Source organism: Solea solea, chromosome 10 (assembly GCF_958295425.1).
Source record: "Solea solea chromosome 10, fSolSol10.1, whole genome shotgun sequence".
In the NCBI taxonomy this organism is placed as follows: domain Eukaryota; kingdom Metazoa; phylum Chordata; class Actinopteri; order Pleuronectiformes; family Soleidae; genus Solea; species Solea solea.
The window spans coordinates 11,414,191-11,429,903 of record NC_081143.1 but is presented as its reverse complement, the minus strand read 5'-3'; the positions used below and the strand labels follow the sequence as shown (position 1 = coordinate 11,429,903).

General features: G+C 41.4%; 1 protein-coding gene across 2 annotated transcripts in view; it reads left to right on the top strand.

The window, feature by feature from the left end:
* sorcs3a (sortilin related VPS10 domain containing receptor 3a) overlaps positions 1-15,713 on the top strand; it is a 265,119-nt gene that overhangs the window by 196,508 nt on the left and 52,898 nt on the right. For both annotated transcript variants that reach the window (XM_058641383.1, XM_058641384.1), the window contains exons 8-9: positions 3,598-3,687; positions 5,442-5,621. In XM_058641383.1, coding sequence (XP_058497366.1) covers positions 3,598-3,687; positions 5,442-5,621 — 270 coding nt within the window. The remainder of the gene's footprint in view (positions 1-3,597; positions 3,688-5,441; positions 5,622-15,713) is intronic.

Sequence of the window (15,713 nt, the reverse complement as noted above, 5' to 3'; positions counted from 1 at the left end):
TTTATTTTGTTTTTAAGCCACAAAAAAAGACAAAACTGACATTTCAAACATATAAAGCAACAAAGTCCTGGGCCCGTAGAAGAGGTCAAATGCACCTAAGTTAAAAAACGGCTGCTACTCAGTATCTGTAAAGCAAAAGAGGAAATTAGCACAACTATGTACCATTTATCATTGTGTTAAATAGACAAAGTCAAAACTGTGCCATATTCTTATAATTGTACATAGTCTCAATCTTCCAGTTGGTTTCCACTCAACCACCGTGGCCCCATGGAACACTTGTTCATTACATTCAAACCATGGTCAAATTAGTTTACACAATGCTGTGTTTCTTAGTAAAGCTGTGTTATCCTCTCAGAAAAGCAGCGCACTGCTGAGGTATAGTGCTATTGTGAGCATGAGCCGGAGCAGTTTGTACACCTCAGAGAGTGTGGCCCGTAGGTCATCCTCAATGTGAAACTTGTTTTTGTACATGCACGTGTGCAGCATCCTCCTTCATTTCTCCTCATCAGAGAATGAATACATCCTGATGAGCTGTGCTAACTCACTGGTATGGGGTGTTCGGAAATGCGGTGGATTAGCAGAAAGATGAAAATGACCTGTGATCCAGTAAACGATAAAAGCTCAAATGATGTCAGCAAATCTTTTGGTTCTGTGAAAAACTACAATGTCGACAATCTGGAAGTAAAGACGCAAGGCAGATGCAGCAGAATTCCAGGTCCTCACAGCCACACTGACAATGTCACCGAAGCACAGGTTCTACCAGTGTGTGTCGTCATATTAAAATTATATGTTCTTGTGACCGTAAGCATGCTGACCGTGCTCTTGATTCTATCCTGGCATTTTGTAATGTACACCAGTGTTTCCCGAATTTTCTATATGGGGACTAACAGCAACATTTAAAGCCAATTTATGAATTGGTAAATGAATAATAATAAAAAATAATAACTTTATTAAATATTAACAAGATAAAAGAGCAGCAAAAAAAAACTATGTTATGTTAAATTATGTAGCTACATAAAATCAGATAAAAGGGTGTTTTTAAGCAGCTTTATTTCCTTTGGAAAGTCATTCCAGAGCCTCAGGGCCCTGATTCAAAAGACTTTGTGTCCTTATAGTTTTCAACCTTAAGTCTGGAATAAAAGGCTGATGCCCAAGGATCTCAAGATACATGCTGGTGTGTAAGGGAATAAAAGGTCTAAAATATAATCTGGTCGTGTTGTGTCAAACTCTGCTAATACACGGACCATCTCTACAACACTGCACCAGTTTGAGCTGCCAGTGATTTCTGTCACATGAATGTTTGTTCTTTGTGTTCAGGTCAAGTCCACTTTCTTTCTAGAGCACATTTAAAAAAACAACGAGAGAATGTAGCAAACAACACAAATGGACATGATGTTTGGGACAGGAAACTATTTTAGAGAATGAAAAGGGAAGCTTTGCACTACTCAATATAAGAACAATCCGACTGTACCTAACTCAACAGGCTACCCAGCTCCTAGTACAGGCTCTGGTCATCTCCTGCCTTGACAACTGCAACACTCTGCTAACATGCCTCCCGACCTGTGCTGTGAAACCGCTACAGATGGTCCAGAACATGGCAGCACATCTGGTCTTCATGTCCCCCCTTTGTTCACTGAGCTCCACTGCCTACTCTTAGCCGCCCACATCAGATTCAACACTGATGCCTACAAAGTGATTCATGGGCCTGCTCCCACTTACTTAAATGCTCTCCTAAAGGCTTATGTTACCCCTCGACTTCTCCGTTCAGACAATCAAAAAGGCGAGAATTAAATCAGGAAGTTGAACTAAACAATGTGCACAAGAAAACTCATTCGCTGACCAATAAGTGGCTTGGGCAGAGTCTGTTGATGTCACATTTTAGTAGCGCTCAGCTTGCTTGGAACCCCATCAAAGCAGGTACCAAAAATAGCACCAGGTACCAGGTACTATCCCTAATGGAAAAGCCAAAAAAAAACAAGTATAGTTGAGCTGAATAGTGCTGGAATTGTCAGTCAGTCAGTCAGTCATCATCTACCGCTTTATCCTCCGCCAGAGGGTCGCGGGGGGTGCTGTGCCAATCTCAGCTACATCGGGCGATAGGCGGGGTACACCCTGGACAGTTCGCCAGTCCATCGCAGGGCCACACACAGATAGAGACAAACAACCATTCACTCTCACACTCACTCCTATGGTCAATTTGGAGTGTCCAATTTACCTATCCCCACATTGCATGTTTTTGGACTGTGGGAGGAAGCCGGAGTACCCGGAGAGAACCCACGCACACACGGGGAGAACATGCAAACTCCATGCAGAAAGGCCCTTGTTCCAACCGGGGCTCGAACCCGGGTCCTCTCGCTGCAAGGCGAGAGTGCTAACCACTACACCACCGTGTGGCCCTAGTGCTGGAATTGTATAATGGAAAAGCACCATTACAGACATTCCTCCTGATGACTCTCCACCCTGGGCATTAGACAACAAAATAGATTTGGTCTCCAAAGATCCTTCAATCCTCTTTGACCTCTTTCAAAGTCTTTCAAGTAAACTCACAAGCACTCAACCTAAACTTCCCCTTCAGTTCAAGTCCCCCCCCCCCCCCCCCACATTTGAGCACTTATATGTCACAGACCAAAGACCCTGAAAGGGATATGGGAGAAACAAAAATCAATCATACCAATTCCTCTTAAAGTTCAAACTGCCTTTGGTTACCCCCCTTATCGATCTCTGACTCCTTCATTCAATTGCATTTGGGATTGTTCTTTCTGCAGTGCCATCTGCTAGGGCCGCTGTGTTTCCTCTCTCCATTTCTATTCAAGCAACTTACAAGATCAGTGAGAGAATCAGTCCTGTCGTACAATGTTAGTGCTGATATTGCTCCTCTTCAGCGGAAGCCAAGTTTGAGTGTAAGGTTTTCCTCAGATGACTTTCATTTTGTTATCGATAAGACGGGAAACGTGGGTGAACGCTGCCGTCTCACTTTGCTCCGTGTGTCTTTGCTAAAGTGCTAAGCCTCCGCGGCCTTGGCGCTAATGACAATCCTCCAGCAGCCACCATCCCTGTGTTTTTGTGCTTTTGCTTCATAAGCTAACAACTAAGAGCCTTATGGTGTTTGTAAAGGTTCTAGATCATTAAGGACATCTTTTCTTTCTTTTCTTTTTTTTTTTTGTCCACGACAGCAGATGAGGCTCAGTTAGGCATCTTACAGATTTATCTTGACAAAGAATAATGAGACTATTGATTGCCCTACAAGATATTTACCAAAGTCTACTCTAAAACCACCAAGTGCATTGACACCCAGGGAAGGCAGCATCCTGTGAATGCAAGTCAGAAGGAGGGCCAAGTCCAAATAATGAAAAACTAATGATATAATGATTGTAATATAATAGTGATAAAACTAGCCCTTGTATCCAGGAGCACCTTGGAAACCAGCAGGACAATGATAGAGATATTGATGTGCACTTTAACCCAGCCAGAGTTTGTACACAGTCTAAATGAAAATGTAAGCAAAGTTGCAGATATTGAAGGGGAAGAAACACTGTCATTGCTGTATGTATCAGTATATGCAATTCTATTTTCTTTACGTGTGATTTGTGTTTATAGGTTCCCACGTCAGTCAGAGCCTCCTATTACGTGTCCTACAAGAGAGACTCTTTCATACAAATTAAGCTGCCCAAATATTCACTGCCTAAGGTAAGTTAAAATACAGTAAATCTCCTTGTCTACTGTCCTGTGTGTGTGTGTGATGTGCCCATGTTTGTATGTGTATTATTTCTGTTTACCTGCTGAGATTAGTTAGTAGCTGAAACTATATCTCCTCTAACACAAATATATTAAAAAAAGGGATAAAACACATTTACATGTAGGGATCCGTTTTAATCGTATACATTCAAATGAAAGCTATAATAAGAAACATAGTTTTGGTGTTTTGAATCAATAATTATACAATAAACTTTCAGTAAAATGGTAGCCAAGTGTGAGAGAGAATTTGACTTGGTTGTTCTACTATGCAGAGATGCATCCATTTCCCTTTGGTGGACAATTAGCTATTTCCACATTCCTACACATGCAAATACTGTACACTGCAAAAAAAAGTTGGTAAATTAACATAAAACAATTATATGGCCAGAGCTTTTCGGAGATGGCGAGATTGCCTGGGGTCATCTTTCTCGTATGCATGATTATTAGTGGTCATCTCGTGGCAGGTGCTCAAGACAAATAATCTGTAAACTACTCATCATCAATTATTATGGTAGTTAACCTGCACACTAAAGCTAAAAACCGCAGATTTACACATGTCACAAAAGAAAGAGCTTGAGATATGGAGGCTCATTCTCACTGAAAGCATGGCTACCAGCGCTAACACAAGGAGAAACAGAGTAAAGCTACATTTACAATAAAATGTACACTTGCTTAAGTCTACAACATCTTTGGAATCTGTTTACGCTCTGATGAAGTTGAGGGATGGGAAATCAAGGGCCCGCACTGACCTGGTTGTTGAAATCTCATGTTGCCTATACAGGGTTGAGAACATGGGCTGTAATATAATAATTATGTGGGTCATTGGACATTCAGGAGCTGAAGGAAATGAAATGTCTGATAAACTGGCTAAGGAAACACTGGCCAGGGAAATCATAGTTCTAAAGATTTGCCTAGGAAAGGACAGATGTGTCAGTGTAAGGGAAATGCAGCGATAAATCTCTCCAGCATTGTTAGAAATAAGTGACTTTTGATGAAGCCAAAGAGAAGGGATGAGGTTGTCATGTCAAACTGTGATTAAGAACTTTGATCTTTCGAGGACAGGATTACGCTATAAAGCAATATAAAGCCTGCCAGAAATATTTAGCAGAAGAAGAATATGTTTGCAGCTTCTAAGTGAAAACAGCCTTTTTTGTCTAGAAACTGAAGTTTGTGTCACTTTTTTAATTGTGTGTCCACAGCAGCCATGTTTTCAATGAGTGAGCCTCTGTATTACAAGTTGATTTTCGGTGCAGGGGTCAATATCTAGGTTCAAGGTTACCCTGCAAGTGTTTTTTTTTCATTTTAAGAGAAAGTGACCAGTAAAAGCAAATGTAAGAAAGTAATCAAAGTGGTGTTGACATTAAAACTGTGTTGCTTGTAGCTCCTCTTGAGGTTGAAAGGTTACCTTAGCTTATTATAGATACGTAGGGTTCAAAAGCATAGCTTGGTATCTCAATCACACGTCCAAAAAACCTGAAATATCACTTTAAGAGCAGGAAAAGTTTCTGTCTAAAGTCATATTTCTATTAGTACCACAGTCAGAGTGAGCCCCAGAGTGTGCTACTACCTTACTGTGTCATCAACCATTTATATTCGCACCACAGCATTGATCTCATGACCAGTCGCAGAGTGTCAGCATGTTTTAATCCGTCACCTCTTCACCTCCAGTCATAACTCTTCTTCATCTCTCCCCTGCTCCCTGGTAGGATTTACACATTGTCAGCACTGATGAGAAGCAGGTGTTTGCTGCGGTGCAGGAGTGGAACCAGAACGACACCTACAACCTCTACCTGTCGGACACCAAAGGCATCTACTTCACCTTGGCCATGGAAAATGTTAAGACCACAAGGGGCATCGGAGGAAACCAGATGCTTGACCTGTATGAGGTAGGCACTCAGTGAACTTGGTCAATCTGCAGGGATTATTCAATGAAGTTTTCACTGATTTAATCTATGTGGAGTTAAATTAAAGGAAACGTTGTATGTGATGTACAGATACATACATGTACCAAAACACAAACAGTTTAGCAGACGGATGTGAAAGCTTGTGTTAAATTGTGTAATAAATTAGGACTTTTATGTTCCATTGCACAAAATGAGAAAACCGTATCTCTGCAAGTTGCATTATCGGGGCTGTTAATCGATACCAGTGACCGAACATTTTATTTTATAGCTGAATTTACTGGCTATTCCCACTCAGCAGTATCATGTGTAGAAATAAAGGAAGCACTTTATTAGTTTGTCTTTTAAAAATACCCACCTGATCAAATACAGTTCAAAAATGTATCTGCCTCACTCAGAGACAGGAAGTGTAACTCCATTTTAGTGCATACATACTATATGAGGCCTTGTGTCTCTGTCCACAGACACTCAGATATTTGCAGATGAAAAAACGGAAAAAAGCCACATGTGGCTTTAAACTGTTGACTTCATGCACCTTACTCACCCCACCTGGTGCCGTTTGACTTCAATGATTTATCCCAAACTAAATTCCCACTTGTGTGGTCGCCATTTTCAGAGGGATGGTTAATTCATCCACACTCTTCAGGAGGATCTGGAAGCTTAAATGTGACCTTCTTCCATGAAGAGATAGAAAGAAGTGCAATACCGGTTGGTCCAAGTGCATGGACTCTGTTGAGAAATAATGCAAGAATTGTCTTTGTCCTGTGTCGTTTGTTGGGCGAGGCTGAGGAATGTGAAAAGAAAACAGTCAATGTATAATTTATTGTGAAATTTTACAGCAATGTGTAGGTAGCAAGGTTTCCACTGCAAAAAATTGTCTTTTTTTGTCGTTGAAGGCAACCCTTTCATACACCACCAATTCTTTCTATATCCATCTATCCAATACATAATTCTGGTGTCTATGATTTAAAGTTGACATACTGTAGACGTTGATCGAAGCAGGTGAGAGTCATAAACTTGTCCAGATATTGTTGTTTACTTTCCATACAGACTTGCTATGGGTTTGTTTCAAAGATACATGTTTCAAATGGACAGGTTTGTTTACAGGCTGCAGTTGTGTATCGCCCTGACAGCACACACACGCACACACACACACTTTTAAGAGCATGCTTAATGGGCCTCACTGCCATACAGCTCTGGACTTGTAACGACCTTGTTAGCTGACTGGCTAGCTATTGAATGTGTTGGCATTAGCATTCATGGCAGGAAGAGGAGAATTCCTTTGCTTTTCCACTCCCTGGTGAGCCCACTTTATCACTCCTACACTGGCAGGTGTGAGCAAGAGAGGGAAAGAAGTGAGATATTGGCCAGCAGCAGTGGCGGTGGTGTGGTAATTAACAGTGCCATTACTTCTGCACAGTATGCAGTGGGTGTGTGTGTGTGTGTGTGTGGCACTGAGTCTGTGCGGCTCCCGGTCCCATGCAACAGTAGTTGAACAAGCAGCGGGAGACAAGAAAGCCTTTTAATTGCAGTTGTCATATGGTCACAGCTCCATTCGTGATCTGATGTTAAACAAGACGCAGATGATTTACTGCTGTCTCTGATACATCCGATCCTTTTCACACAGGGAGACGGAACGCATCCTGTTTGTTGTTGTCAGACCCTGACAACTGCACATCACAGACAGGAAATGATGGTGCATTCTATTTGTAGCTGGAACTCAGATTTTCCGAGGTCATTTCCAAGGTCCTTCAACTCGAATTTACAATGGCTGCCACCATGCAAACACTGCTACTTTAACCATTACTAGCACTTCTGTGGCATTAGTTTCACCGTAAATCAGTTATACACTTGGTAATGCTAATAATGTCCAACAATTGGTAGCCTACGGGTACGTTTGCGTATATCTTATCATTATTTTTTTTTATTTAACTCATGGGTGAAGTCACTCCCAGATTTAAGTCCTGGAATCCGAGGTAATTGGAAGGCAGAATCAGCAAAGTAAGTGCCTCCATGCCTCTTCTTCTTCTTGCTAAGATTAATTACATTATTCCCACCAAAGAAATTGGACAATTATGTTCTCAATTTGTGGGATTATTTCATTTGTCAGTCAGTTTGGATACGGGCAATTTCTGTAATCAGGTGCCTTTGTTGTGCAAACTCATTTTCTGTTGACATCCGACTCTTCATCACCCTCCAAACTCCCCTCCAATCTGAGAGGTGGTGTAGCAGGTGGCTGTCTGACAATTATCTCTCTGATTGGCTCAAATTCACTGCATCAACACTTATTTATCTTTCTCTCACTTCGCCATAAACAGCCTCGAATGAGCCACTGAATGATGATCTGGATGACGCTGACAACCGTGATGATTATTTGGCTCTTTTCAAGTTTCTATTTTCCTGCCAGCATGCCTAAATCCACAAAGCTGCGATTCAACAAATGAACCATGTAATATATTGTTGAATACTAAATTGGTACACATTAAATAATTGCTAATCCCCTGCTGTTTAAAAAAGAAATGCAATCTCCAGTGAATTGCAGCCTCTTCAGATTAATTGACAGCAATTTTTAATCTATTACACATTGGGAAATGGCTGCGTGGGTTATACTTTATGCACGTAATCATTTGGTTCAGGCAGAAGAAGAAGAAAATCCTTTACTTTGAGATTAGAATGTTTTCATGATGGATGGACGACTGTTGGAAGATTGCCAAATGTTAAAATTGAAATCTAAATATTAGTAGATTTAGTGGTTGTAACACATTTTCATTTTCCTAATAAAATATGCCAGCCAAGTCTACAGTAATGCCTAAGAATGTGTTGCTGCTTTATCTTGTCGTTTAACAGCATTTTCTTGGTGAGAATTGAACCTTGTGTCACTCTCTTCACTTCCCGCAACAACGTCCACAGAAAGAATCAGAGATTTTACATTACTGTAAGCAGGAGGTATTGAATGACCAGTTCACCGCATTCCAGGTGAGAAGTAAGAAACACAAACATATCTGGGGTTGGCCATTGTTAGACATAATCTACATGGTAATTTGCACACATAAGCGTTTACATGCATGTTAGTTGGACTATGACAATAACTTGGTTTTCTTAATGCCATGTAAACACGTTTGTCTGACTAAAATGCAGCTGGTCTTAGTTGGACTAACCTACCTGGATAATGCGATTCATAGTCTGATTACTCCTGCATGTATACACTTAGTCTGACTGGAGTCGGACTTAGCGTTTTCTGCATGAACCAAAATTTCCTTCCTGATCTTTGACCCGGAAGTAGAAGGAGACGACTTATAAATGAAGTACTGTTGCCGGAAATCTAAGGTGACGGCATCTTTAACATGTAAAGAAACTGACGTTGGCTTGTTTGTGTTTCCGAAACATTGCACAGTTTTCTTTTTGCCCATTATCTAAACCTTGTCACCAGGGTAGATTTAGTTGTGGTACGTCACTAAAATGAGTCCCGGTTAACGCCATACCAAAGGTTCCTTTTTCCTTAACTTAAGTTAGGACTTAAAAAAACAAAAACAGAACTTGCCCCCCCCTGGAAAGTCTCCAATGCCCCCCAGTAGCGTCCGCCCCAGTTTGAGAAAGGCTGCACTGGCTTATAGAGAGATACTGTGCCACATGCGGAGGCCGAGGCAGATGTACATGGCCAATAAATAGATTTTCTCCTCCACATGTATAGTCGACTTGGCAACTTGTCCAATTGTTTGTCTTAGTCAAACCACAGCCTAAGCTTGATTAAACTGTGCATGTAAACATACTGAGTTTAGCAACATGTCTACTGTTGGCCGGTATGGTTTATTGTGAAACTTATGACAGTATGTTGTTAGTATGGTTTTATGGTCTATTTGACTCTAAATGGGACACATATGCTGCCATATATAGAAAGGTGTTCTACAAAGAACAGGTCTTTAATCTACATGGCACAATTTCTGTATCACTACCTTCAATAACCATGTGTGTCATCTACCGACTTGAAACCATTTTTAAAATAACTAGGGCTTAGTTATAAGTCTTAGCCAACATGGGTCCCTGGGACTAAGCTTTAGTAATACTCTAACTTGTTTATTTTGAGCTGTCTGTAATTTAGTTTTGATTTGCAGTGTCTTGATTCAAAAGTTGTGCTTTGCGTGCCACAAATTACATTTTCTAGTTCACTTTAGTAATAACTCTTTGCCCCATGCTTTCCCCACTCAGAGATCTCTCCAACTCACAGCCCAGGTATTTCTGTTTTATGTTTTTTTGCAACAATCTGAGCACCTACACCTACATTGATACTAAGAGCTGAGGTCTGCTTAGCTTAATCTGAACCAAATAATATATATTCTGATTTCCCAAGATGTGAAGACAATTTATTTTCAGTCAGCCAGTGACTAATATTCCTCAACTCTTCACTTAACTGACTTTCAATTACATTTGTGTCCTTTTGGGAAACCATTAAAGCTGAGTTGTCGGGATGAAGAAAAATATTATATTTATAAACATATTTCATTTTCTAAATCCAGATATTTAGCCTCTGTGAGTTGGATACCTGTTGTTATGTGAAGGAATGCAGGTCATTCACCCCCCTCCTAAGTTGAGGAACCTGAGGGACTCTGTTATTGTGTGAGTGTTAGGGGCCGTCCACACGGAAACAGGTTTAGGTGAATACACATACTTTTTTGTTGGAGAGGCGTTGCGTCCACATGGAAACTGTGTTTAAGGACCTGGCACAGTATTTTTTTAAAATGCCTCCTGGAGTGGGAAAATCTCAAAATGCTGGCCCCGCGTTTTCATGTAGACAGAGAATACGATACTTTAGGAAAAAGATAATGTCATATTCACACCTTCCTCTCTGCTGTCATTCATTGTCTTGTGTTTGACAGTGTTACCAACTACTGTCAATGAAAAGAAACTACAGTCAGGCTGAAAGGAAGCTAGATATCACTAGAACACGATTTCACACACGGGTGAGAAAACAAAACCTATCTTCACAGACAATATTTTTACTTGAATAAACAATACATATCAGTGCACTGCACATCCACAGCTCATTCTTGTCTGTGACTGTGTATGTGCGCTGCGCTCGCAAAGTGCTTTTCTGTGTGTGTTCGACTCTCAGCCCGCAGTAAATACAGTGAGATGGATCTCACTTGTGCGGCAGAACTGTGCATTTCCTGTATCGCTAAAGATGCACATGGACACGTTTTCCTCCTCTCTCGTAGAGATGTTGGTGGACCAGTGGTTCAAAGTTCTAATGACGCTGACTTTGTGCTCCATTGGGTGGTGGGAGTGTGTTGGTTTCCTGTTCCAGTGTGCACTTTATTCCCTTGCCTTTGAAGTCCTCATGGGTGAATTTAATGTTGGTGTCTACACTGTTAATGTGTTCTGTAAAGGATTCCAGCTTCTGTGTTCTGATCTTGGTGATCTCTAGGTGCAGGGTTCTGTGAAAAAGGCCAAGGCTCTGCTCTCAACCTCTTCAATGTAGAGGTTGGCTACTATGGAAGATACTGATGACCCCAAAGCACACCCATGTTTCTGCCTCTTGAAACCTTCTTTATATTGAAAGTAGGGGTCAAGCAGGGAGCAAATCTGGTCTGCAGTGAGTTTAGTGTGGGATGATTTCCATTATCCATTTTCTTGTCATCTTCACTACGTCTGTGGTTGGGATGCATGTGAAGAGAGATGGTACTTCACACGACACCACGGTTTCCTCTAGGTCCAGTTCAAACTCGTTGGTTTTGTAAAGTACTGGGCGTTTCGATGATATGGATAAATGTTTAATGATGTTGTATGTAACTGAGTTGATGCTGCTGCTGGTCAGTCTTAGTGGGGCACCACAGGGATCCGTTCTGGTGTAACTACAAAAGTGAGTCAAAGACACCGTTTCAGGCTGGGTGAAGATTCTCCAGCCATTTTTGTCAATCTCTGGTTGGGATGTTTCTCTTTTTTCTCCAGGTCATGTCTTCTGTGTGACATGAATTGCTGTGTCATGACTGTAGTTTTGCAAATTACAGATCTGTTGCTCCTTAACCTGACATCTGTGCCTTTTCCATGTCATTGATTCTAGGACCTCAGTTTAAAAGGTGTGATGCTAACGCTCCATGTAGCTGGTCTGCTGTACATTTGAGAGTGTCAATGGTGAAAACTCCAGCACTCGCACAACATCACACTGTCTCTAAGATGACGCTAGTGAACCTCTGTTAAACCTCAACTCAGGTGAAACTAACAACCTGTAACTGGGTAATGGGTGAATGACCCTGCATAGTGTTATGGGTTAAAAGAGATCACTGAAAAACAAGCAAACTGTCTGCAGGCTGTGGAGATGTGACAAAAGGTAGGCTGGAGGCACTCATAGTTTGCTTGTTCTTGGAAAACCGTATGTAGACAATGATTTTTTTTCAGGGGTAACGTTTGTGGAAGCGAACGTTACCCCTACTGCCTCCTGTCACCAGAACATTAAGTAAAGGTCTCTTGGCTTATATTTTAAGAAGCTAAGAGACTTTAGAACCTTTTGAAACAGTAACATAATAATGCTTCACATAAAGACTGTCGAGACAGGTATCCAGCCTTCAGAAGCTAGGTCAGAGGAAGAGACTGTGAATGTGTCCCCAAGTGCAGTCACAAAAACCATCAAGCGCTACGACTAAACTGGCTCATATGAGGACCACCCCAGGAAAGGAAGACCAAGAGTCACCTCTGCTGCTGAGGATAAGTTTATCCGAGTCACCAGCCTCAGAAATTGCAGATTAGAGACCAGATGAATGCCACACAGAGTTCTAGTAGCAGACACATCTCTCTAGTAGCAGACAAATCTCTTTCACATCAACTGTTCAGAGGAGACTGCGTGAATCAGGCCTTTATGGTCAAATAGCTGCTAAAAAAACACTACTAAGGAAAAGCAACAAGCAGAAGAGATTTGTTTGGGCCAAGAAACACAAGGAATGAACATTAGACCAGTGGAAATCTGTGCTTTGGTCGAGACAGGTATCCAGTCTTCAGAAGCTAAATACCTGGAATGTTCTACCAGTCAGTCAGAAGAAGAGACTGAAGAAGCCACTTGGATAAACTCAACTTAACTCAAGCAAATCCAGTTGCCTAGCGCTAACAACAGAAGGTGGCTATCATCTGTATGACTGAGATCCTTCACAGACATAAACTCCACCTGAAAATTTGTCAAATCTTGGGCTCTACTAGGATGAAAAAAAACATTACACAAAAAACGCCAGACTCCCCACCCCACCCCTAAGGTGTTTTGTACCAAAATCAATAATACATCGATAATACGCACACAAAATGGAGCAATGCAAATATGCAGTCCACTACTCACAAAAAAATGATATTAAGTTTAAGATTTTGCATATTTCTAGTCACAGATATGACTCACGCGTCACTATTTGTCGCAGAGATAAATAAAAGCAGCTGGATGTTTGGTGTCTTTGCTCTCCTGCTGCTCAGTGTTCGTTCTCTTTCCCTTTTCCAGTTAGTTGCAGAAAATAACACGGTTTTAAAGCTTTGTTGCACTGTTGGGCTCACTGAAGTGGAGCATATTTCCAAAAATAAAACAACAAACTTAAATGGCCATTGATTAAAAAAAAAGAAGATGAAGAAATAGAAAATAGAAAAGAAAATGCAACCTTAATTCTGTGTTTATTCCTCAGTTAATGTCTATCATTTATAACATTTATTCATTTTTAAATTCATTTATTTTAATACTGTTTCCCAAGTGCACAAACTCCCTCCAATTTGCTCCTCAAATGTTTGTGTATTGTCTTATTACATTTCTTTCTACACGCATTTCAAACTTCATTCTGCAAATGATGGGACTGGTCTACATCAGCGTCCACAGAGACGTGTGTCTGCTGCCTTGTTTTTAAGTGAGCGCAGTGTCTGTGTGAGTGGCGGACAGACAGAAATGTATGCTAGTGGGGACGGGTGCTTTCTCGTGTGAGTGTTGGTGCATGAATACATGCTGAGGAGGTGGAGGCAATAAATAATTGCTCCAGTGATTGACAGGTCAGGTTGGACAGGAATGGTGGAACCCTCGTTAGTCGCATCCATCCTGGGCACCATGTTCATATGACGGTGTCAAATGTGCTGCCTATTAGTGCCACTTACACAGACGTGCTCCTTCAGGGAGGGAAACACATCCGACTGGAGCCCCTCACCAGGGCAACCATGTGGTATGACTGTTCTTTCCATTACATACAGTACATCATGCCTCACTTTGAGCCAGGAGCACGTTTAATGCCTGGGATTTGCAGACGGGGTAATTTGGAAAACTGTGATTGCTATTTTGTGTGCGCGTGTTCTGGGAATACTTAATACACATTGATGGTGATGCAAATAAATGGCTCAGAATGTTGAATGGTGATGATTGTCAGCATCTAGTGATGATGAGTTGGTGCTCAGTCGTTTTGCATAAATAAATAAACTTCAATACAAGTGTATGCATGTTCTCTCTATTCTTCGGATTCTCTGGTTTTCTCCTATGTCCAAAACATGCAGAGGTTAATTGAACACTGAATTGTCCCTAGGTGTGTCCGTCTCTATATTTTGGCCCAGCGATGGACTGGCGATCTATCCAGGCTGTACCTCGCATTTCACCCTTGGTCAGCTGGGATTGGCACCAGCAGCCCTGCGACCCTTATGTGGAGGATAAAACAGAAGACGATGAATGAATAAATGAATAAATACATCAAAAAAAATAGGAATACAGAACCTTGTTCTTTCTCTCCCAAGCTCTATACTACTTCAATATATCTACCTTACTATCTATGTTGTGATATTGTCACATACAGTTAAACTCAAGGTCACCTTACGCACAAATGCAACATACAAATAGAATAAAAGACAATAAAATGTAACAGTGCTCTGTGGTCATTGAGAGTATGATATTCTGAAGAGGTGAGTTTTTAGTTTAGATTTGAAATGTGGGAGCGAGTCTGTGTTACGGAGGTCAGGAGGGAGGAGATTCCAGAGCTGGAACCGTCTTGTCACAGTGATCACACCCACTTCACTGCTCCAGGTTGCACCTCAGGATGTCTGTCAGTTTGAGGATTTGAGGATTTGTTTGTTTGTTAGCAGTCCCTGCTGTGCACATTTGCTCATTTATTCCCTGCATGTCATCAACAACAAGCATTCTGAGTGGCTCTGAAAGGCCCTTGGTTGAACCGGGATCCGAACTGGTGACCTTCTTGCTGTGTCACCGCTGTGTCCCTTCTTTTTTATCTAATGTTACATATGTACATGTGTACTTCATTCAAAGCAGTTACTGCAATCCAAGAGCTACACTTGAACACTGTGTTCATGGACATACACAGAAATGGTCTGTGTTGATGACCACTCAAAGCTAGAATAGAATAGAAAATACTTTATTAATCCCTTGCGGGAAATTCTTTCGTCACAGCGCTCCAGTGTACAAAGGTAACGAATGTTGTAACAGCAATTTTTTTGGAAATTACAAAATTACAAACTATAAGAAGAAGTAGGAGTAAACATAAGAATAAAATTACAAAGTTAAAGAATACTATTAAAATAAGAATAAATTTACAGAGTTAAACATTTCCAGAATATACTTCAAAACTTGTACCTCCCCCTCCCCCCATATTAACAATATATACAGAGGAAGTATAAGCCTATTTATCTTACAGAGGAATTGTACAGCTTAATGGCCACAGGCAGGAATGATTTCCTGTGGCGCTCTGTGGTGCAGCGTGGTAGAATAAGTCTCTTGCTGAATGTGCTTCTGTGGCTGGTCAGCACATCATGGAGAGGATGGAGGGAGTTGTCCAGTATGGACCTAATCCTGGACAACATCCTTCTCTCTGACACTGCTGTCAGGGAGTCAATCTCCTCTCCAACAACATGGCTGGCTTTGCGGATGAGTTTGTTAAGTCTGTTGGCGTCCCGCACCTTCAGTCTGCTGCCCCAGCACGCCACAGCGTAGAGAATGGCACTGGCCACCACAGACTCGTAAAACATCCGCAGCATTTTCCGGCAGATGTTGAAGGACCTCAGCCGCCTCAGAAAATAGAGACGGCTTTGACCCTTCCTGTAGAGTGCGTCTGTGTTTTTAGTCCAGTCCAG